Raw genomic sequence first — 22,719 nt, forward strand, 5'->3', positions numbered from 1 at the left:
ACCAGTTTTTTCTTAATGTTTTTTTTTTTTTTTCCAGGGTCCAATTAAAAGTCCCACATGACATTTAGCTGTTGTCTCCTCCCATCTGTGACAGTTCCTCAGTCTTTCCTGGTCTTTCATGACATTGACACTTTTGATGAGTACTGCTCAGTTCTTTTGTTTGCCTTATGTTTCCTCATGATAAGAATTGATATGATAGGAACTGACACGAGGAGAATGTCCTGTGTTTTCTCGTGATCATACTGAGGTTATGCACCTGTAGTAATACGAAGGTAAAGCTTCTGGCGGGGCTGCTACAGAAGTGCGGTTGTGTGCCTTTCAGTGCCTCACATCAGGGCTGCACGACGTCTGCATGTCCCAGTACAGGTGATGTTAACCTTGATCACCCGGTGAAGAGGCTGTATTCTGAGTTTCTCCACCGCAAAATTGCCATTTTCTCCCTTTGCAATAGAAACCTATCTCGGGACAGACACTTTCAGCCTATGCTAATATCCTGTTTCTTCTCAAATCTTCGCTCATTAATTTTAGCATCCAACTGTGGATCTTGCCTGCAACAAGTATTACTGTGATGTGTGCCTTTTGGTAATTTTGTATTTCCCTCCTTCCTTATACATCTGTTAATTGGGATTATTCTGTAAGGAAGATTTGTCCCTCTCCCCCATTTATTTATGCACTGATTTATGTGTTTATGTATTTATGCCAGTATGAGTATTTATTTAATTATATGTGTAGTTATTTATTTTTGGCTCAAATTGTTCCAGCTTTAGCCATTGGGAACTCTTTCACATTATCTCCTATGTCCTTCTGACATGCCCACATCCTTTTTTGAGAAATTCCTGATTTTCTGGTATCACAAGATGCTCCAGACTCATCTTGTATTTTCCCCTCCCCAGCCCTGGAATCAACCACTTCTAAGGAGTCCTGGTTCTTTTACTGGAAAATGATGTATGGAAGCCAAGATCCGGATGCTTGGTGTTTTCATTGTTACTGGGCTGTCATTACTCCTAGGTCCTGTTAGTGTACAGAGCCTGAAAAAATATATATGTATACTAACCCACACATATCTATATTTATTCCTTGTATCTGTCCATTTGTATATATATTAAAAACAGTGAGTTACACTGATACTCTGAATTCCAAAGCAATACCACAAGATTCATTCTAATCTCCTACTTTGCTTATTTAGAACTTCTTTCTCCAACAGTGAGAAACTGGGTTCTGATTATCTGCAATACATTTACCTGTTTGTTCAATCCTAGTATACACATAAAGTATTTACAGAATTACTAATCCATAACCCTGTGAGTAAAGCAGATTTACTAAGTAGGATACAGTACTTCTATACAGGTACTTTTGTTCTTAGCCTCACAATATCCAGTCAAGATATTGTTTTTCAAAGTTACTTAGGCTAGTAATTTTCTTCCCCATCCCCATCAGTGTGGTTATGTTATTCATTTATAATACAGTTAGGTTCATTTGTTTGTCTTTGTATTCCATTTTTTTATCCCTCCCCTCACCCCTGTCCCTGCTTCCTGGTTGATTGCATGTATACACATGTACATATATATGTATTCACGCGTGTATGTAGAGCATCACTATCGTTCTGAGTCAAAGCTATACAAAACTCAGAGAAGTGTTACTCCCTCCTCCTATTCCTATAACCTGTTTCCATTCCTCCTTCTTTCCACCCCTTTTCCCACACTGTGGCTCACCAATCTCTGTAGTTTATGGTTTATCTTTCCTATATTTCTTTTGCACAAATAAGCAGCTAAATGTGTATTTTCTTTTTAACTACTGTACTGAGTTATAATTTACATATCATAAAATTCACCAATTCTAAATAAGTGTACAGATCAATGATTTGGGTAAATTAGCTGAGTTGTGCAACCATCACATGATATAATTCTCAAACATTTTCCTCATCTCAATAAGATCCTTCGTGCTCGTGTACAGTTAATCCTTGTTCCCAGCCCTAGGCAACCGCTAATCCACTTCTCTATAGATTTGCCTTTTCTGGGCAGTTCATTATAGATGGAATCATACAATATGGTCTTTTGTGTTTTGCTTCTTTCACTTAGCATAATATTTTTGAGGTTCATCCATGTTGTAGCCTGTATTGGCATTTCATTCCTTTTTATTGTTGACTAGTATTTCTTTGTATGGATATTCCATATTTTGTTTATCCCTTCACCAGTTGATGGATATTTGGATTATTTCTACTTTGGGCCTATTATAAATAATGTTGCTTTGAACATTCACCTGCAAGTCTTTGTGTGGACATAATTTGGCATTTCTCTCGGATATATACCCAGGAGTGGAATTTCTGGGTCATATGGTAAATTTATGTTTAAACTTTTAAGGAACTGCCAAACTGTTTTCCAAAGTGGCTGTGCCATCTTATATTACCACCAGCAATCTATGAGGGTTCCCATTTCTCCACATCCTTGTCAACATTTGTCATTGTCTGTCTTATTTATTATAATTATAATATATATTCTGTGTGAAATGGTATCTCATTGTGGTTTTAATTTGAATTCCCCTAGTAATTAATGATGTTGAACATCTTTTCATCTGCTTATTGGCCATTCACATATCATCTTTGGTGAAATGTCTATTCAAATATTTTGCCCATTCTAAAATTGGGTTGTTTCTTTTCCTATTATTGAGTTGTAAGGGTGCTTTGTAAGTCCTTTATAAGGTTTGTGATTTGCAAATATTTTCTACCAATCTGTGGCTTATCTTCATCTTCTTAATGGTGTCTTTTGAAGTGCAAATGGTTTTAATTTTGATAAAGTTCAATGTATTAATTTTTAAATTTATGGATTGTGTGTTTGGTGTTGTATCTAAAAAATCTTTACCTAACCCAAGGTTTCAAAGATTTTCTCATAGAAGCTTTCTATTTTCTCTTAAAAGCTTTATAGTTTTAGCTTGTACATTTAAATCTCTGATCCATTTTGAGTTGACTTTTTGTGTATGGTGTGAGGTAAGGGTCTAAATTAATCTTTTTGCATAGGGATATCCAATTGTCTCGGCACCATTTATTGAAAAGACTATCATCTTTGCTGATAAAATGCCTTAGTGCTTTTGTCCAAAATCAAAGACCGTAAATATAAGGGTATATTTCTGGACTCGCGATTCTGTTCCTTTGATCTATACATCTGTCTTTATGCCACACCGCACAGTCTTGATAACTGTAGCTTTATAGTACATGAAAGTCCTCCCAATCTGAGTCTTTCACCTTTCTATATAAATTTTAAGATAAGCTTGTCAAGTTCTGCAAAAAGTGTCTGCTGGAATTTCATGTGTGTGTTTTTTTTATATACCCTTATTTTTCACATGATGATAACATACTACAAATACTTTTTTGCATTTTGATTTTTTTTTACTTAGTAGTATATTCTAGAAATCATTCCAAATCAGTTCATAGAGATCTTTCTCATTTTTTTAACAGCTGCATGATACTGCATCGAGTAAATGTACCATAATTATTCAACTACCTGCTATGTATGAGCATTTAGTTTGTTTCTAGTATTTTGTTATTACAAATGCTGCAGTGAATAACCTTATACGTATTTATTTTCCTATTGTTGGAGATGTATCTTTAGGGTAGATTCCTAGAAGTGAGATGCCTGGTTAAAAGGTAAATACGTATATCTCGGGCCGGCCCTGTGGCTTGGTGGTTAAGTGCGCGCGCTGCAATGCTGGTGGCCCGGGTTCGGATCCCGGGTGCGCATCGAGGCACCACTTCTCCGTCCATCCTGAGGCGGAGTCCCACATACAGCAACTAGAAGGATGTGCAGCTATGACATACAACTATCTACTGGGGCTTTGGGGGGAAAAAATAAAATAAATAAAATCTTTAAAAAAAAAAAAAATACGTATATCTCCATTCTAAAGACATAATACTTGTCTGGTTTACTTCTGTTTTATTCCTCAGACATTGATGAATGTGAAAACGAACTCAATGGAGGCTGTGTCCATGACTGTTTGAATATTCCAGGCAATTATCGCTGCACTTGTTTTGACGGCTTCATGTTGGCTCATGATGGTCATAATTGTCTTGGTAAGGAAAATAGTTGGAAATGGCAATTCTCCTTTACCTATGCTTCAGCTCCCCCCGCCCCTTTCTTTCCTTTGATGAAAACATACTCATTAAAACAAAAAGAGGATCAAGGACTTGTGTTTTCTGGCCCCCTAGAAATCTCACTCCCTGATAGAAAACCAGGTAAAGTGTTTTAGGTTTTATGTGATCATTCATAATATAAATCCTCCATTAGTCCAAGGAGATGGGCACACATCGTCGTTACTACTTACTGACTTTCTAGCATTGACTTGTCAGCTGTAAGATCTTTGGTCTTGTATTAAAAAGGTCTTAACTTATAACCATTTTTTTAATGCTCTAAGTGTCTCTATTCTAGAACTTAGGTAAAACTACTTGTCCTGAAGACTCCAAATGTGTGCTTGGATTTCAGCCAGGTAGACCTCTGTCTTTTTTCTTGAAAGAGAGAGAAATTCAAACAGAAATGTTCCATTAACATCCCCCTAGTATTCCACAAAACAGAAACGTCTGTTGGAGTTTCAGTCCCCGAGTTACGGCCTGCAAAGAGCATTGTTTACATTGGTTCCTTATGCCGGGAATAAAACAGAACTTAGAAACAGCAAGCAATTGGATAGGGTTGAGTGTTGGATAGTCTTAGAGGATACCTGGCAGGCAGGTATTTGTGGTCTGTTTGCAATTTAAGGCTGGTGTTATCAGCTGTACAGGAGGACATCACGGGAGACAGATGGTATCAGGTTCCTTTGACAGTGATGACCCTCTATATGGTTGATCCATTGATGTCCACTTGGATAGCCAAAGAGCAATTTGAGCTAGGCCCTGACTCTGTGGGAACACTATTCAGATGCCCCTTTAAGGTGCAGTGGGAGTGGCCACTTGATCAAATGATTTGAGATCAGCATAAAAGTCACTGGATAAGAACTTGTATTTGAGTGTTGGGGAAGGAGAGTATTTCCATTTGGGACGCACTCCTCATATGACCTTTATCCACTTCAGTGTCACTTGCTGGCCCATCCTGGTGTAGACTCTGTCCCTTCCTATCTGTGTCCTGTGTGAGAGGTCAGGCTTTGGTTAGACCACTTGGCCTTCCATGCCTGCAGCTGTCAGGAAGACTTGATTGAAGGCTGAGGGATCACTAACCCCTTTGCAGACTTTCTAGGCCAACAGTACCACAAGAAGACACATTAGAGAGACAATCCTGAGAGCAGCAATAAATTGAGATTCATTAAAAACTCAAAAAAATGAAATCACTTTTAGTGTGTAATTTGTTGGGAAGCATACAGTATGTGTTTTGGCTTTTTGGTTTTTTTTTTTTTTTTACCGTTTTCTGAGGGAAATCTCACATTTCCCTTTGATTTGCCAACAATGGCATTTTGAGGATTTGTATCTGATGGCAGACTCAGTCACCATAGTTGTGCTGAATCCACAGCCTGAGGGAAGTGTGAGCTACCTAAGAACAACAAGCCAAACCATCCAGGGCTTAGGGACCTGGGCCAGGGTTGGGTGGGGTGGTTCTGAGGAAAGGCCTGCTCAGAGATCCTGAGGCCTGGAGTCTTTCCTTGCCTTGGCTGCTAACACAGGTATTTCAGCAGGCTATCTCCATTTCCCCTCCTTGGGGTCTCTTTGTGGGTTTGGTAGCAAGGATCTGCCTTGCAGAAAGATCCTGAGCATCTGCTGAGTATATCTGAAGAGGCTAAGGATGCTTTAAAAGAAAGACACGAGAAAATAAAGTGGTACATTGAGAAGAGCAGGTCCAGCACACATAGAAAAGGCTGAAGTATTTTGTGACAAGAAGGAAGCTCAGAGCCAAAACTTTGCAGGAGTGGAGTTTCCTGGGATGACCCCTTACCTCTCCTCGGCCCCTAACCACACATTAGCCACAAATATACTAGCCAGAATATGCAGAGTATGGACACTACTTAGCTCTGACACCAAACCCAGCATGCTCCAAGATCCCAGATGCCTGTGAGCCTGAAAAATGAGTGTACCTCTTCCACGTAGCTCACTCTGCCTGAATTCAGTTTCTATTTATTGAGTGTCTGGAGCACAACATAGCTATTCAGTTTTGTGGCAGTGGTTCTCAACTCTGGCTGCATATTAGAATCACTTGAGAAGTTTAAAACAACACCATTGCCTCGGTCTCATCCAAGACTAGTTATATCAGTGTCTCAGCAGGTAGGGACCAGGTGTCAGGGTTCTAGCGAGCAGCCAGGATTGAGAAACACTGTTTTACAGTCTGGAGAAACTACCAGCCTAGTGATATATATTTGTGCTTGTGAACACACACACTCTTGTGTATAATTCAATCAGAGTGCATCATCCAACTTAATGACAGTTCTAATTGCTTTGGAGAAAAGGAATGATGGGTTCAATGTGGAGTGGGGGTGTGGCAGCTCAGAGGGGAGCACATCTGATTCAAAACCAATTCAGGACTTGGTGTTAAGGGAAACAGATCTCTCCTGCCCACCGTGAGTCCTCACTGTGGAACACCCAGGCCAGGTGTGTTCCAGCGTGGCTCATCCTCTGGAATGTGTTCCCTTCACCCTTTGGCATGGAGAAGGGCGAGTTTGTTAGGCTTTAGGGGATGGCTTGAGTCCCATCGGTTTAGACGGGCATCTGCTTGGTAGTGTGGGAGGATGGATGACTGTAAGATCTGAAGCTTGAAACCAGATAACAGATATTTAAATATGAATTTTCTTGTTATGGATGTGCCCAGGAGCTAGTGATAGGCATGTGGGAAATCAGGCTGGAGGAAATAAATTGCTTTTATATCAGCCTTCTTCTTGAGACTCTGTCGTATCTGAGACTTTTCTGGAAGTTTCCACTTCTTTGGCTCTGGTGATGCTGGGCTCTCCTGCTTATTTGTTCATGCATTGAACAGTTAATGTGCACCTGCAGGTCCCAGGGCTGTGCTAAGTAAAACAAAAATCTCTGACCTCAAGGAGTTTGCAGTCTAGTGGAGATGGATAAGTAAAAGGTTTTGAGGGGTCGAAAGGTACAAATTAAAAAAAAAAAAGATTTTGAGAATGCAATGTGGGAAGTGTACTGATGGAGCTGTGCACAGGGTAGTATGTGACACAGTGGAAGGATGGTCCCCTAACCCCGCCCTGGGGGCATGGCACTGGGGGCAGGCTCTGTCCCCTCTTTCTTTCTTTTTTTTTTTGGTGAGGAAGATTGGCCCTGAGCCAGTCTTCCTCTATTTTGTATATGGGTTGCTGCCACAGCATGGCTTGATGAGTGGTGTGTGTCCGTGCCCGGGATCCGAACCCGCGAACCCAGGGCCGCCAAAGCGAAGCACACGAACCCAACCACTGTGCCCCGTGGCCAGCCCCCCTCTGTCTTTTTGATGGCTTCTTCTCTGGGGGGCTCCTACTGTCTCCTCTACTTCCTTCTACCCCTGATAGTCTCTCAAATTCTACCTCTGGTCATCTCCTTTCTGCTCCCGTTCTCTCCCTTCCCACACTCCTGCCTTTGGTTTTCTCATCCACATCCACCACCTTATTAGGCCACCACAAGTAAATGGTTTTCAAAGCTGTCTTTACAACACCAGCCTCAGGTTTCCCACCACCTGCCGGACCTAGCCCTGAATGTCAGATTCTCACACATATCACGTCCCTGCCGTGGTGGGGGCCAGCCACATCTCCACCCCCATTTCTATACCCAGCGCTGGTCTTCCCTATGTTTTGGCCACCCCACCCCATGCCCACATGGCTCTCCACCCTACAGGCACCTTGCCCACAGTCCTCTTGTATTTCTTCCTTATTAGGCATCCCCCCACCAGGCCCCAGGTCCGATCCCCAGCTAGCATCAGCCGTGGCTATTTCAGGTACACATGTGAAGCCAGACTCCCAGGCTTTCCATTCTTCCCTTCCCTGTGTGCTTCCCCCAGCTGTTGCCTTATTCTTCCCAACGCAAGTCACCCCTGCTCCAGTGGTTCCCAACTGCCTCCTAAATGGAGTAGGAACTTCTTTGCTTGATATTCAAGGTCCTCTGTAGTGTGGCCCCAATCTGTCTTCCCAGCTCTATCTCCTGTGACTTCCCTGCATGTACCTGTACTCCAGCCAAATTGATGACCCACCGTTATCCGAACAAACTCCATGCTCCCCAGCCTTCATGCTGGTGTTCATGCCCTTTCTTCTGCCTAGAATCCCTTCTCCTGATTTGTAGTCGAAGATACACTGCAGGGCCCGTCCTTCATCAGCTTTTCCATAGAACCCGTCCTGAGACCCACAACCAGATGTGAGCTCTCTTTCCTTTGTACCACCTTTTACTTTATCTTATAATTACTTGTACATTTGTCTCTTTCCCTCTGCTGAAAGGCATGCTTCTAGAGAGAAGAAATGTCATCTTACTCATCTAGATTTTACTGTCTCCTCTAGCACTGTGCTTTGGAAAGAGGAGGTGCTCAATAAATATTTGTCACACTGATTATCTTTCGTCCATGTGGAGGGCCTGTTGAAGTGAGCCCCAGACCCGTGAGGGCTGGGTTAATCATCTGGGGGCCCCGTTGGCTTAAGTTCTGAGAGCTCCTGTGATTCAGGGACCTCGTCTCTGCTAGGTCAGAGTCCCTGAGTTGCCGGGCTGGGTAGAGTATTTGAAACAGTCACAAAAACAAAGACTAAGCCTTCTGCCCCTCCAGATGTGGACGAGTGCCTGGACAACAATGGCGGCTGCCAGCACACCTGTGTCAACGTCATGGGGAGCTACGAGTGCCGCTGCAAGGAGGGGTTTTTCCTGAGTGACAATCAGCACACGTGCATTCACCGCTCAGAAGGTACCTCTGCTCTGCTGTGGTGGGGAGGGGTGGGGGTGCGGGGCAGGGTCACATCTGAGAATCCCCCCACCCTCCATGACTTTAGAAGGGAAGCATGGGGTATAGGAAGTCTGGAGGCTTAAGTACAAGTCCAGACTGTGCTACTGGGTAACCGTGGGCAAGTTCTTTTAGCTTCAGTTTCTTCGCCTGGCAAAATAAGTGAGTTGGATTGGGTGAGCTCTGAGGTCGCTTCAAACTCTCACATTCTCTGATTCTAATCTTTAAGTAGAGTACATTTCAAACATGACTAGGTGTCTCAGGAGAAATGTAATGGATGATCTGCCAAGTTTTTCAAAGAGGTGTTGCAAACCACAGCACCAAGTGCGAGCCTGCTCCTTGCTCTGGGTGGGTGGGGAGGGGGCTGGAGCCTTCCTACGGAGACTCAATGAATCGCCCTGTTTTCAGCCCCAGGCCAGATCTGGCCTTCCCTGTGTTTGGTGTTTTTGAACTCTGAGCCTCTGGGGTTCCCAGAGGCAGGGGGACCCCCTCCCCAGATGTGGGCTTTCTCTGCTGTGGTTTCCTTCACCTATGTCGCCACCTCCATTCCTCCATAAATTTGTAGAAAACTCTCTTCTGATGGCCTTCTTTTCATTCTCTCTGCTTTGAGTTTATACTTTTTTTTATTCCTCTATAGTTCAGTGCGTGCCCGGGAGGGAGAGGCTTTAAGTACATGTTGGCCAATCAGCCACTTACCCCAATGACGTGCTTTTAATTCTTCTCTGCTGTTTCTTAAGCCAAAGAACCACATTTTGGTGGCTGTATTTCTCCCAGGGTTGCCTGTGCCTGTTTTAAGGGAAGTGCCCTGAATATTAGACTATCAACTCCTTTCAGCGTGTGCTGCTTATTCACTCTCACAACTTAAGAATGAGGCAATTTTAAGTTCTTCTACTGTTTAATCACAGATTTGTAGATTTATTGTTTTAATTGTGGTTTTAGTGACTTTTCAAAGGTTTCTTTGTGGAAGATGATTTTTGCCTCATTGTCCAAGAGTGATGGCTCCTTCCTTATTCTTAACTAGAAGGCCTGTTTGGGTACTAAGAAGAATGGTCAGAGAAAACACCAGGGGCCAGTGGGTTTGACAACTCTTATCCCCCAGCCTGCTGGTTAGTGTTGGAGCAGGGCAGTCACACACCAGCTCTAATCAGACGGATCTCTTATCTCATGCAGGTGTGGCCCTTGACAGAGCAGCGGTTGGGTTTCATTTTCCTACTGGGTTCTGTGGACCCTTCTGTGAGCTTTGCATTCAGTTCCAGGCAGAATTGGGATGCCAGTGGTGCGAGTGATGGGATCTCAGGGCGTTGCCCCTTTGGTTACTCAAAGCTGCTTCTTGGGAAGTCACTCTGGCATTCTCTTTAGGTGGCAGGGAGGGAGGTGGGGTCCTGTAGGTCAAGCCATCGCTTGAACACCCCCAGTGAATCCCACCCCCTCACAAAGCCACTCATAGTGATTATGATCATCTCCTACCCTTGCACTTACTGACTATGCAGGAGCTCAGCCCCTTTCTCCCCTCCGGCAGGCCCCCCAGACTGATTACAGACACAGGTTCCTCATAACAGAAGTAAATACAATAGCAGTTCCTTTCTCCAATCTGTGTTTTCTAAATTTTCTATAATTCAGACATTCTTGGAACCCCTAAAGAATATTTAAAATGAACATATTTGTCTGGAGCTAAAACCAAAATCTGAGAATTTGGGTTGTGGTCTGGAAGGGCTCTCTGTCATTTTCTGTAGTGTTCCAACCTGATCGCCTGGCGAATTTATGGCAGCTGAGCCGACAGATTGTAGGGGTCTGTGACCGAGACCCCGTCCATCCTAGGGCTTTGACTCTTCAAACAAAACAATCTGTAAACAGTGTTCCTTTGGGATTTCCTCCCTCATGTGCACATTAAACCCTTAGAAACGGTATTAAAATAGACTTTAAAACCCCCAGCTGATACTCTCAAAAATGGTTCAAAGGAGGTAACAGAGTAAGCTACTACTTTCTAGTGTTATGGTTGTTGTTTTTAATAATTATTTACTGAATGTTCTTCAATATAGGGGATCATAATAGCTGATTCTGAGGGAAAGCTCAAGCTATTGATTTTTTTTATCCTTAGAGACCCTAAAGCTCTGATAAAGAGACTGTGTGTTTTCACCCATGTAATGGGGGTAGGCCGGAGAGCAACACACTGCCCCAGCTGGCCTTTGTCCCTATTCATGGGTGCTCAGGCTCTCAAAATGAGCATTCCTCTTTTGTTTTGTCTGCTCTGAGAATATTTTTAGATGTTTGTACTGCTGCCTTTTCAAGGCAGTGGGGAAGGTGTCAGCATAGTAAGGAAGGGGCTCTGCTCCCAGGTCCTGTTCCCCCTTTTGCAGAAGGTTCTTGCCCTGTTCACAAGGCATATTTTTATTTGGTTTCCAGAAATATTCTTCAGTGAGACCACCAGAATGGGGGTATTTCTAATGTTTCTGAGCTGTTTCCCTCCTGGTGAACTAACAACACTAAACATGACGCCAGGCCTGTTTCTAGGGGGAGCCAGGACCACGGCTGGCCTCCTAGTTTGGACCAGATCCTTCTGCCTCTGCTAGCAGTGGCCTTGTGGTGAGTCAGCGTACTCTGAAGTTTCGGGGTCGCCTCTTGAAAAGCCCTCAGCATTTCCAGAGCCATTTAAACCTCCATTATCTCCTGGTAACTTCAGGTCTTGATATGACATTAGGAGGCAAATGTTTCGTGTATCCCTGTGGCACCTGGCACACAGTCAGTTCTTAAGAAATATTTCTTGTGTAAATGAATTGCTCTGAGGCAGTAAAGGTCACTGTGCAAATGTCTTAACAGACTTGTAAACAGAGGGAAAAAAGCAGCAGCAGCAGCAGCTGACCTGTTTGGGGAGCGTACTTGGCAGGTGTTACTGCTGTCTTTTCTTGGGTTCTGTTATGTCAACCCCTGGGTGCTCCTGGGGCCTGTTATTTCACATGCTCTGCTGAGCCAAGGACAAACGTGATGCTCTCTGGGCCTTCCTAAGAGGACAGGACGCTGCTTCCAGAGGCAGCTCTCACCTCCTGTGCCATCTCGGTACTGGGAGCAAATAACATCTTCAGAAATCACCAGCCCCAGAGCAAAGAGAAGCTTTCTACCAATCTAGTGCAGGCCTCTTTCTGTGTTACTTGACAGCAGCCCTTGGCGTGGGTGAATGAATCCCAGCAACTTCCAGCAGATTGAGTGCTGGAGTTCAAACAGCTCGTAACTGTCAGAGGAAAAATAAGATAGTTTTAAGAGAGTATGGGGGGCCAGCCTGGTGGCCTAGTGGTTAAGTCCGTGTGTTCCGCTTCAGCGGCCCAGCGGCCCGGGGTTCGCCAGGTTGGATCCTGGGCGCCAACCTACTCACCACTCATCAAGCCATGCTGAGGCGGCGTCCCACATAGAAGAACTAGAAGGACCTATAACTAGGATATACAACTATGTACCGGGGCTTTGGGGAGAAAAAAGAAAAAGAGGAAAATTGGCAACAGGTGTTAGCTCAGGGCCAATCTTCCTCAAAAAAAAAAAAGAAAGAAAGAAAGAGAGAGTATGGGATGTATTAACTGTTGCGCTGTCTTTTGGAGTAGGAATGACATCTGTTGTATTAAAACAATCATTCCAGTTAAGCATAGATCGACGGCTCTGTGGTGAGAATTGGAGAGAGGTGACTTTTGACTTCATTAGAACCAATTGGCTAAGGTTTTACGGGCACAATACAAAACAGTGTTGGATCCTAGAGAAGTTGAATGAAAGCTTTTTGTACTCATGTTTAGAGCAGTGCTACTTCCAGTTCTAGAAAGTGTCTTGTTAGTAGAGAACCAGTGAGAACAAAATCCCTACTCTTAAAGATATTTTAGTGTGGTGTGGCACAAATGCAAAGAAGCATCATGTGAATACACACTTAATAATGCAGTACAGACTGAGCAGAGCTTTTGAGAATACTCTTGGGTGTGATAATAGTTCCTTCAGAGTGCTGGTAGGTGGCCAGTTCTCAGAGAAAGGGTTTGAGAAGAGGTATGATGCTGGCAAACCACATAGATGTATACTTTGCTATGACCCCATCATTTAGATGCGTGTTAAACCACCCAGGAAAACACCCCCCTTCCTATCACTGTGACCACAAGATCGGGCCTAATGAAAATTATAGAATACCCAAAAAGAATATTACAGCAGCTAAGGAAACCACATGTATGAGGTCTCTTTCTGTTCTCTCTGTTGTTGTTTTGTTGTGCTCTGAGCCTACTGAGGGAGGGCGCAGGGACTAACTGAGGGTGGTCACACAGAGAGGTCCCTGGGCAGGTGTCTGTGTGGTGAAGCCAAAATACAGTAGTCACAGTCACCTCCAAAGTATGGAGTTGGTGGAGGTGGAGAGGAGGGTGGAAATTTTCTGAAAATCATCTTCAAGAGTATGTGAAAAGTTGGGAATCTTCATCAGTCCATTTGCAGATTTTCTTAGAGAGATTCTCCTTTTCTCATTGCCTTCTTGATCAGTTCACGGGTAACAACATGGCAGAGGTAAGAGTCTGAATTACCAGTTCCTGGAGTCTACAGGCTCTGGTTCCACAGCCAACAGAGGGCTCCTGGTGGGTGCTTTCTTTTCAGTGTATCGGGAGGGCTCCTACCTCTTTAGGAGAGTTGAGACATCATATCTCTTGGGTGACTTAAGACATTTTTCATGTCTCTGTTAATTGACCTGGCTTGATTTTTTTTTAGAGAGATTTTATTTATTTATTTTTTTCCCCCCCAAAACCCCAGTAGATAGTTATATGTCATAGCTGCACATCCTTCTAGTTGCTGTATGTGGGACGCGGCCTCAGCATGGCGGGAGAAGCGGTGCGTCGGTGCCCGCCCGGGATCCGAACCCCGGGCCACCAGCAGCGGAGTGCGCACACTTAACCGCTAAGCCACAGGGCCGGCCCCTTGACCTGGCTTGATTTTAACAACAAATTTTTTTTTTTAATGTTTTATTTATTTATTTTTTTCCCCCACAGCCCCAGTAGATAGCTGTATGTCGTAGATGCAAATCCTTGTAGTTGCTGTATGTGGGACGCGGCCTCAGCATGGCCTGAGAAGCGGTGCCTCGGTGCGCGCCCGGGATCAGAACCTGGGGCCGCCAGCAGCAGAGCACGCCCACTTAACCGCTAAGCCACGAGGCCGGCCTAACGACATAGTTTTTTAAAATGTGGGGCTGATGGAGACCCAGGCAGGCAGGTCTATGGCCCACCTCCCAGCCCCTTGCGGCCCCCCTGGGGTTCAGGATTCTCACCACAGCCTGGTCACCAGCTGCATGCTGCTGTTTTGCAGAAGGTCTGAGCTGCATGAATAAGAATCACGGCTGCAGTCACATCTGCAAGGAGGCCCCGAGGGGCAGCGTCGTCTGCGAGTGCAGGCCTGGTTTTGAGCTGGCCAAGAACCAGAGAGACTGCATCTGTAAGTACAGACTGGCGCACGCCCGCGCTGGGAACCGCCCTACCCCAGAGGTTGTCTTTTGCAGCCCGGCATCAGAAACACCACCTCATGGCACGGCAGCAGCATCAGGGAAGGCAGCCGGCATGAGACACTGACCCCCACTGGGTACTGAGTTCACTGCACAAGGGTAGTCTCCCGTAGGAAAGGGAAAGGATGTTTTTTAAAGGAACCAGTTAGAAAGAAATGAAGTTTAGGAGTAAGGAGTATGAATGTTGGGGGCCAGGTCTCCATGTTCCCGTAGAATAAAATCAAATTCTTCATCTGGCAATCACAGCTCTTTGCTACCTGGTTCCTGCTTCTTGTATAAGCCTCATCTACCTTCTTTCCCCGAACACCAAACTCCTTGCCTTTTGGAGAAAAGCCCATATTCTTTCATGCCTCCAAGCCTTTTCCAAGCCCTCCTCCCTTCCTTGGTTGGTGAATTCTCACTCAGCCTATAATATCCTGCCTAACTTCTAATACTGATAAAGATAATGTCTACTTTTGGGGGAGCGTTTACTATATGCAAAGGCTTGTCCAAAGATGTACCATATTCCATTTAATTCTTACAATCACCACCCTATGAGCTAAATATTATTATCCTCATTTTCAGTTGAGAAAATTGTGGAGAAGGGAAAGCAACAAGGTCACACAGGGAGTAAGTGGAAAATTGGAATTCAAACGTATCGCTTCTCGGCCTTTTGGCTAAGATGAAGTGTAGAATTCAAACGTAGGTCCGCCTAATTCTAAGGCTGGTGCGCTAAATCCCCATCTTCTACTACCTCAGAAGCCACCCTGATGGCCTCAGACAGGGCAGCCATTTGTATTTTGGCTCCCACAGCACTGTTTATTCCTCAGTTATAGCACATGACACTCAGGGTTGTATTGTGCATTTATGTGTCTGTCTTCCCAACTATGAGCCCCTCTCAGTCAAGGACTTTGTCTTATTTTTGCCTCTTGGTCTTCCCCTGGAAGGAAGGACGTACTCAATTCACATTTGTTTAATGAATGGGTCAATGAATGGTATACACAGTCATACGATGATGAAACACAATAATGAAACTCCAACAGAAAATAGGAAACAACCAGCCATTAAAGGTGTTCCTAAGCCACTATTTATGCCAGAGGAGACACTGAGAGTTTCCCTTTAAGAACTCTTCACGAAGCCATGGACCTTCTAGAAGACCCCTCCAGTTTGCTAGGGATGGTTGTTTACAGTGAGTAGACTTTAGCACTTAAGAGATGAGGAAATAGTTTCATTGGTGAGAGACTTCTCTCCATGTCTCCATCACAAAGCCGAGTGCAGCCTTGAAGCCTGCCAAGCCAGGGCTGGTGTCACCATCACATGCAAACAACAGGTTCTGAGAGGCTCTTAGGGCCCCTAAAAGTGAGGCTGTCCCTGAGGGCTTCCAGTGGGCTGAGCAGAGCGGAGACCACTTATCCTGGCTCCAGGTATCTTCAAAAGGAGGACCCGGTCCTCTGAGACTCACCTGTGGAACAAGACTCTTGCCTTTCACAGTTTTTCAGGGGCCAGTAGAATATCTGAAAGTTTATTTTTAAAAATTTAAGATGTTTTTAAGATGTCGCTGCTCAAATAATATAATTACGCTTGAGGAAAGAGAAAAGAAAAAAAGGATCCAGAATTCTACCACATAACCAGTTCTTCATTTTTTTCATGTTCCTATTTAGTTGTTCATATGCATACACAATTTTTACATAACTGTAATCACAGAACAGTTTCTTTCTCACATCGCAAAAATGTTTTTAGTTCTAAGTTAGAAAAATTACAAATGCCTCTGTAAGAATTCAAACAGCCCAAAGTGTGTAAAGAAAACATGTAACTTTCCCCTTCCCATTTCCTTTGCCAGAGGTAACCCCTGTTAGGTTTGATGAATAGATAGCTTTGTAGTTGGGTTTTTTTTTTTTTTTGGCCTGTCATCAATGGGTTCATGCATAGTCTTCATAATTATTGGTTAATGTTGCATTAATTGTGTGCAAAGAGTCATCATTTTCTCTGATTACCCTCCCTTCTAACTAATCCAGATGGAATCTGATGAGAGAAATCCTAACATATATGTACGAATTAAATATTGTGTGTTCCAGACATAAAGTGCTGTAGCATTTCCCAAATGCCCCGTACAGCTGAATTAAATGCAAACTTCTCCTGATAGAGCAAAGCAGTAGTCTAGAATTGTTTGGTGTAATTTCCCTTAAATAATGAATATCTCCTTCCGCTCTCGCATCTGTGTCTTCCAATGTGACTTTGCTCAACCATGTCCTTCAGCATTTCTACCATTCGTATTGTGACTATCTGTGCACACAGACAGGGACAGGGGCTGAGTCAGGCCTATCTCCTTTATGCACAGGGCCTAGCAGGTACTAGGTGCTCAAATACTTGCTGAATGGAAATCAGAGTTCTTCTGGAGCAAACACAGCCCTGGTTGTGGAAATCTCAGTGCTTAATGTATTGAATCATTTTCCTCTTAGTGACCTGTAACCATGGAAACGGCGGGTGCCAGCACTCCTGTGAGGACACGGCTGAAGGCCCAGAGTGTAGCTGCCATCCACAGTACAAGATGCATGCAGATGGGAGGAGCTGCCTCGGTGAGTGGTGACCCCCACACTGGGTGAGGGTCTGCACAGCCCGCCCACCCCTAACCCTAACCGTAACCCTAACCCTAACGCTTAATGGTGTTTAGCACTAGATGCAGGGTGTTTCCAGTGCATTTGTCCCCAAATGGGTCCCGTGCTACTTCACATGTGGCAATGCGAGTGGTCTAGGCCTGGCATGGCAGTCCTTCTCTCCCTGTGTGACCTTGGAAAGCCCTTTCTCCTCTCCTGGTCTAGGCTGCTCCTGAAGCTGGTATTCTGGAGACTGGGACAACGCATCCCAAGAAGCCAGGGTGACGTGAAGTTAAAGCCAGTTGTTTGTGATGACACGGCAGCCGTTAGGGTCAGCAGAAGCCATGGCTGCATATTTCTGGCAGGATGCCTGCGCTGCCCTATATGGGGTGTCCTTTGCTAGCTCTGCTTTAGAGGTTTCCAGGCCTGAGATTCTTTTTGTTCTGGACTAAGGGTACTGGAGTGACTCTGAAGCTTGCATTCCCTAATGTTTCTGGTCAGTGCAATATATTTCAAAAATCTTTTCCATATTTGATGTTTGCCAAGGCTCTGCAGCCATTTAACGTGCTGTGTTTCCCGCAGAGCCTCATCACAACACATTTTTATTGAGTGAAGAAAGTCACATATCTTACATTGTTCTCATGTCTGGGATTTCAGCAGAAGTGGTTGTGCAGGGGATGAATAATCTGACTCATTCAGTCTGAGAACTGTGCTCTTTTGCGTTTCTTGTAGAGCGAGAGGACCCTGCCCTGGAGGTGACGGAGAGCAATGCCACATTAGTGGCAGATGGGGATAAACGGGTGAAACGGCGGCTGCTCATGGGTAGGCGCCTCACCCACCCTCCTCAGGCCATGGCCATTGTCCCTTTCCCTCCCAAACTTTCTACATCAGGCCTGAACCTGGGGCCCAGGTGCCCTCAGACCAGCTGGACCGGGGTGAGCAGCTCTGTCAAGCCAGGGAGTGTCTGTTCTTCACTCCCTGCTGTTCTTAGTCACCATCCAAGACCCCTGGTATCGCAGAAAGAGCGCCGGGCCAGCTGTCAGAATTACCGGGTTAGCGTCCTAGCGCTGCCCCGGCTAGCTGTGAGACTTGAGCAACTGCCTTGAGCCTCTGTGTCCTGGTCTTTCTTTAAAATGGATGTAATAAAATCTACCTCTTAGGGTTATCAGGAGGCTCAGTTAGGATAATAATATGCAAAAGAGCCCAATGCCTTCTGAGTAGCTGTGACCAGAGGCACTTTGGGCAGCCCCTAGCTTAGCACGGTGATTTGGCTCATTTTTGTCCACTGAGTCTTCTGTTTCTGACTCAGCCCATGTTAACGGCAGAGGAGATAAATGGAGAAGAGTGGCACTTGGCTATGGGACGTGGGAAGGTCTGCCAGCAGGTCTGCCAGCGGAGCTGGAGATGAGAGCAGAAGTAGAGGTGGTGGCTGTAGGGGTGGGAATCAGACAGATCCTCTGACACATTATTATTCTGGAGAAAACTTAGCTTGACCTGAACAAAACTGATCTTTTGATAGCTTCTGGATTTAATAGTCAAGTGAGATATTGAGCAACTGTTGGTTACCAGGCACGTGACATTTCTGAGCTCTTTTCTGTGCTATTCAAATGATTATTTTTAATTGCCTTAAATTAAAATAGTACATATGAATAATATAAAAACTTCAAAAACTTAATTAGTACTGTTAAGCTTGTAATGAAATATATCATTTCCTTGTCTCATAACTTCCCATTCCCTCATCTCATTTGCCAGAGGCAACAATTTTCAATTCTCCTAGTTGTTTCTTCTTCTCCTGACTCCCCCTTACCCGTATTTCTGAAAAGCAAAGTGCATATGGCTATTTCTTGATGTGCCACAACTACAGCAAATGTCTTAGTTCTCTTCTGTCCCACAATACACACACACACTCTTCCCTACTCCCCATACCCTTGTTATGGTTTTATCACAATTTAAATCAATACATCTGCTTACATTATTGTGACTATGAATTGTGACTAAATATGATTCACCCCTGAGTCTTGTAATGTGCTATGATTATATTTTCTTTGTTTGCTTGGTTTTCTAAGTACCTCTTACCAATTCTTTTGCAAATTTCTGACAGAGCTCTAAAATCCTTTCAGTGTGTTCAAATACAGCAGGTAACTTATCAATTCCATTTGCTTCTTAAAAAGTCTCTTCTGAGGCTTCCACCCTGCTCTAGTGGGGCCTGACTCCTGGGGCCGGCTGCACAGCTCTCATCTGGGCCTTCCCTTTAGCAGCAACCTGGGAATTCCTTTCACTACCTTCCTGTTTTGGTGGATCCCATGTCTTCAATTTTGTTAGTTTACACGGGTAGATATAGATTTTTAAAAATTTTGCGTGCCTGAAAATGCTTTTATATTCTCCTTCCACCCTTTTTTGAGAATTTGGCTCCGTATAGAATTCAGAGCTGGAAAGAAGATTCCGTCAGAGTTTGGAATAGTGCTCTATTGTTTTTGAGCATTCAGTGTTGTTTCAAGAAGTCTAAAGTCATTTTTATTCTTGGGTCTTTGTGTGGAACCTATGAAAGCTTCTCTCTGGATGTTTTCAGGGTCTTCTGGTTGTCCCTGGCGATCTGAAATTTCACAATAAGGTCCCTCACTGTGGGACTTGTCCCACCTGTTATGCTGAGCACTCAGTAGGCCTTTTCACTAGGGACATTTGAGTCCCCTGGTTCTGAGAAATTTTCTTATCTTTTTTCTTTGGTAATTTTCTTCACTCCATTTTCTCCGTTCTTTCTCTCTGGAACTCCTGTTAGGTGTTGTAACTCCTGGATTGAACCTCTAATTTTCTTCTCTTTTCTCTTCTGGATATTTTTGTTCTACTTTCTAGGAGATTTTTCATTTTTTTTACTTCTAATCCCTCAATAAGATTCCCTTTGAATTTCTGTTTTCGTATTTTAATTTTTCAAGAATTTTACTTTGGTCTTTTGTTTTAGGAACCTGTTTTTATTTCATGGATGTTTTTCTTATCTCCCTAAGGAAATGAATTATAAGATTTTTAACTTCTGTTTTGTTTTCTGTATTATCTTTGTTTTCTCGAAGTTCCTTTTTCCCTGTTTGATTTGGTGTATTTATTTCATATTAGAAGCTTTCCTGAAATATCTGGTGATTCTTGGCTCACTTTTGCTATTTAGTAGTGAAATACTAAAAAGCCAGTTGGATATTCTGTCAACTGGTGGGCTTTATGCTTGGTGACTAGGCAGTGACTTAGCCTTTCATTTGGAGATCCTCAAATACCAATACCTATAGGTCTTTTCATTTGGGCAGGTCACTTTAGCTGGAGAAGAATCCTTCAGCCTCCTGCCAAGGGGACATAGGCTTGGCTGCCAGCATTCTGGGAGTGGAGGGAGGGGATGAGGGTTTGAGATCTCTCTTTTCAGGGTGTAGACTTTCACCTGACAGTGCCTCCCCCTCCCACCTCTACTATTCCTGGTACCCTTGGCTCCAGTGCTTCTCTGGTCCAGCTTCTCTAGAGGATACATTTCTCTGCTGTAGTCCTAATAGGGATGGGGTAGTCAGCTGGCTGTGGAATTAAGGAGGGAATCTGGGGGCTCATCTGTTTGTTATACAGACTCTCAATCAATCTTCCTATTTTTTTTTTTTTTTTTTTGGTGAGGATGATTAGCCCTGAGCTAACATCTGTTGCCAATCCTCCTCTTTTTGCTGAGGAAGACTGGCCCTGGGCTAACATGCGTACCCATCTTCCTCTACTTTACATGTGGGATGCCGCAACAGCATGGCTTGATAAGCGGTGTGTAGACCTGTGCCCGGGGTTTTGAATCTGCGAACCCCGGGCCGCCAAAGCGGAGCGCACGAACTTAACCACTACGCCACTGGGCAGGCCCCCTCAGTCTTCCTATTTTTAACTCCATTCTCACCTCTGCCTCTAGGGTAACTTAGTACCTCCAGTTCCTGGGCCTTTCTGGGATTCTGTGGCTCCTCTGTGCTCACTACTTGTTGGCGTTTCCTCTGCAGACCGCTAGGGTTTAGCTTTCTGCTCTGCCCGTTACTGCTTCTCCATTGCCCCGCCACTTCCAGAAGATTAGACATCTTTTGTCTGGTGTCTTCTCTTCTGTTTTATTTGTCCTTAAGGATTTATACTTTTTAAAATCTATTTACTGTCATTTTAGTGAGATTTTAGGAGGAAACAGAGATAAACAGATATGTTTTATCTGTCATATTTAACCAGAACTAAGCTTGTCCGCCAAGGCTTTACAATGGGGTAGCTATGGAAGTAAAATCAGTTTCTGGATGCCTAGATGCTAATAATTGAATGAATGTTAATTAGCATTTGTTTATTATTTGAAATAACTGTATGAAATGCAGAACTAGAAGGCCGTTTTCTTATTGTTCTTCATCTTGATAGATACAATTTAACAACTGTGGCTGATTTTTCATGTAGTTATGACAGCTCTTTCTCTTTTCAGGGAAAGGTAAACTTCTAATCTGAGTTAATTGGCAGTTGCAAGGATAAAGTCATTGGCCTGCAGTGAGGGAATGGTTGGGGTGGGCGATGCTTGCCCTCTCTTGCTTTGCCCATTACTCATGTTGAAGGGATTCACCTCGAACCTGCCAGATGTGGTCGTACTTAGCAGGTCACTGGCTTTTGGTCAACAGGAACTTTTAGTGGCTTCAAATCTGCCATTAGCGGGGAAAGGCTCAGCTGGTTGGGAGAGGCATCTTTACCCCTCTGGTTACCCTGTCAAGCTTTGGGAGATGTCACTTATTTAGATGGGTGGGAGGAGCTGCACCTGCTCTCCCTCTCTCTCACCTGCAGGTGGCAGAGACTTGGGATATAACCATGAGTACCCCACCATGCTTCTTGGCTTTCATGAATTTTGTCAAGTATTAACACCGCACCAATATCCCTTTCCTCGCGGCTGTATCAGCACTTCTTTGGAAGCTAACTGCCTTTTTCTTACCTCCTTGTCAGAAACCTGTGCTGTCAACAATGGAGGCTGCGATCGCACCTGTAAGGATACTTCGACAGGTGTTCATTGTAGTTGTCCTGTTGGATTCACTCTCCAGTTGGATGGGAAGACCTGTAAAGGTAGCCTGTGCCTCTCCATGCTGCTAATGTGTGGGGATAAAGGCAGCTCATCCCCTCCACACCTCCTGAGTGACTCCAGATTTGCTTATGATTCATATCGATGGAGGCTTTTCTTCCCTGGGCTCGTGGAAGGTTATAATTGAGTAAGCTTAATAAGAACCGACTTAATTACACTAACTGTTGAGAAGGTCAACTTCTATAAGCGTCAAATAATCCATTTCAGGCAGTGGCCTTATTAGAAAAAGGCAGAAGTTCAAGGAAACATTCATTTGCAAGAGATAATATCAACATATCGTAAATAACAGCCTAGAGATTATTATATAAATAACAGGCAAGATTATTATCTAGAGACTTAATGAATAACTATACCCTTAACTTTTACTGATGAAGGGAGACTGCAATGATCTGCTAGTATTCCGAGGGCAAGAGTACAAAGGCTTACTTCTTTAACATGATAAAAAGTAGATAACGAGTTACCAGATGAAACTGAGAAAAGTTAAGATTAATTTGAGTATCAGGAATCATTTAAAAGCATTGAGGCTATTTGATCACTGTGTAATTTGCCAAAACAAATGTTCTAGTTCCTTATAACTTTAATCGTTAAATTGGAATGGAAAGTATACCAAAGGGTGCCGTCTTATCTTGAGAGAACAGTGCAAGGATGAGAACATAAGAGGACATCACCATTCTTTTCCAGAGTTTGTTTCCTTCA

At 43.9% G+C, this 22,719-nt stretch overlaps 1 protein-coding gene across 7 annotated transcripts in view; it reads left to right on the forward strand.

Moving 5' to 3' along the window:
• Nucleotides 1-22,719, forward strand: part of SCUBE2 (signal peptide, CUB domain and EGF like domain containing 2) — a 64,756-nt gene that overhangs the window by 4,090 nt on the left and 37,947 nt on the right. For 5 of the 7 annotated variants that reach the window (XR_015552668.1, XM_087433241.1, XM_087433243.1 and 2 more), the window contains exons 3-8: nt 3,938-4,063; nt 8,697-8,831; nt 14,172-14,297; nt 16,803-16,919; nt 17,670-17,759; nt 21,891-22,007. Coding sequence is in view for 6 of the 7 variants with exons in the window: in XM_087433241.1 (XP_087289367.1) it covers nt 3,938-4,063; nt 8,697-8,831; nt 14,172-14,297; nt 16,803-16,919; nt 17,670-17,759; nt 21,891-22,007 (711 nt within the window). In the remaining variant the exon portion in view is untranslated. The remainder of the gene's footprint in view (nt 1-3,937; nt 4,064-8,696; nt 8,832-14,171; nt 14,298-16,802; nt 16,920-17,669; nt 17,760-21,890; nt 22,008-22,719) is intronic. The other 2 variants (XM_087433244.1, XM_087433246.1) reach the window with 1 other exon arrangement.

This window comes from Ceratotherium simum, chromosome 7 (assembly GCF_057802395.1).
Source record: "Ceratotherium simum simum isolate JZ-2026a chromosome 7, ASM5780239v1, whole genome shotgun sequence".
NCBI classification, from domain to species: Eukaryota; Metazoa; Chordata; class Mammalia; order Perissodactyla; family Rhinocerotidae; genus Ceratotherium; species Ceratotherium simum.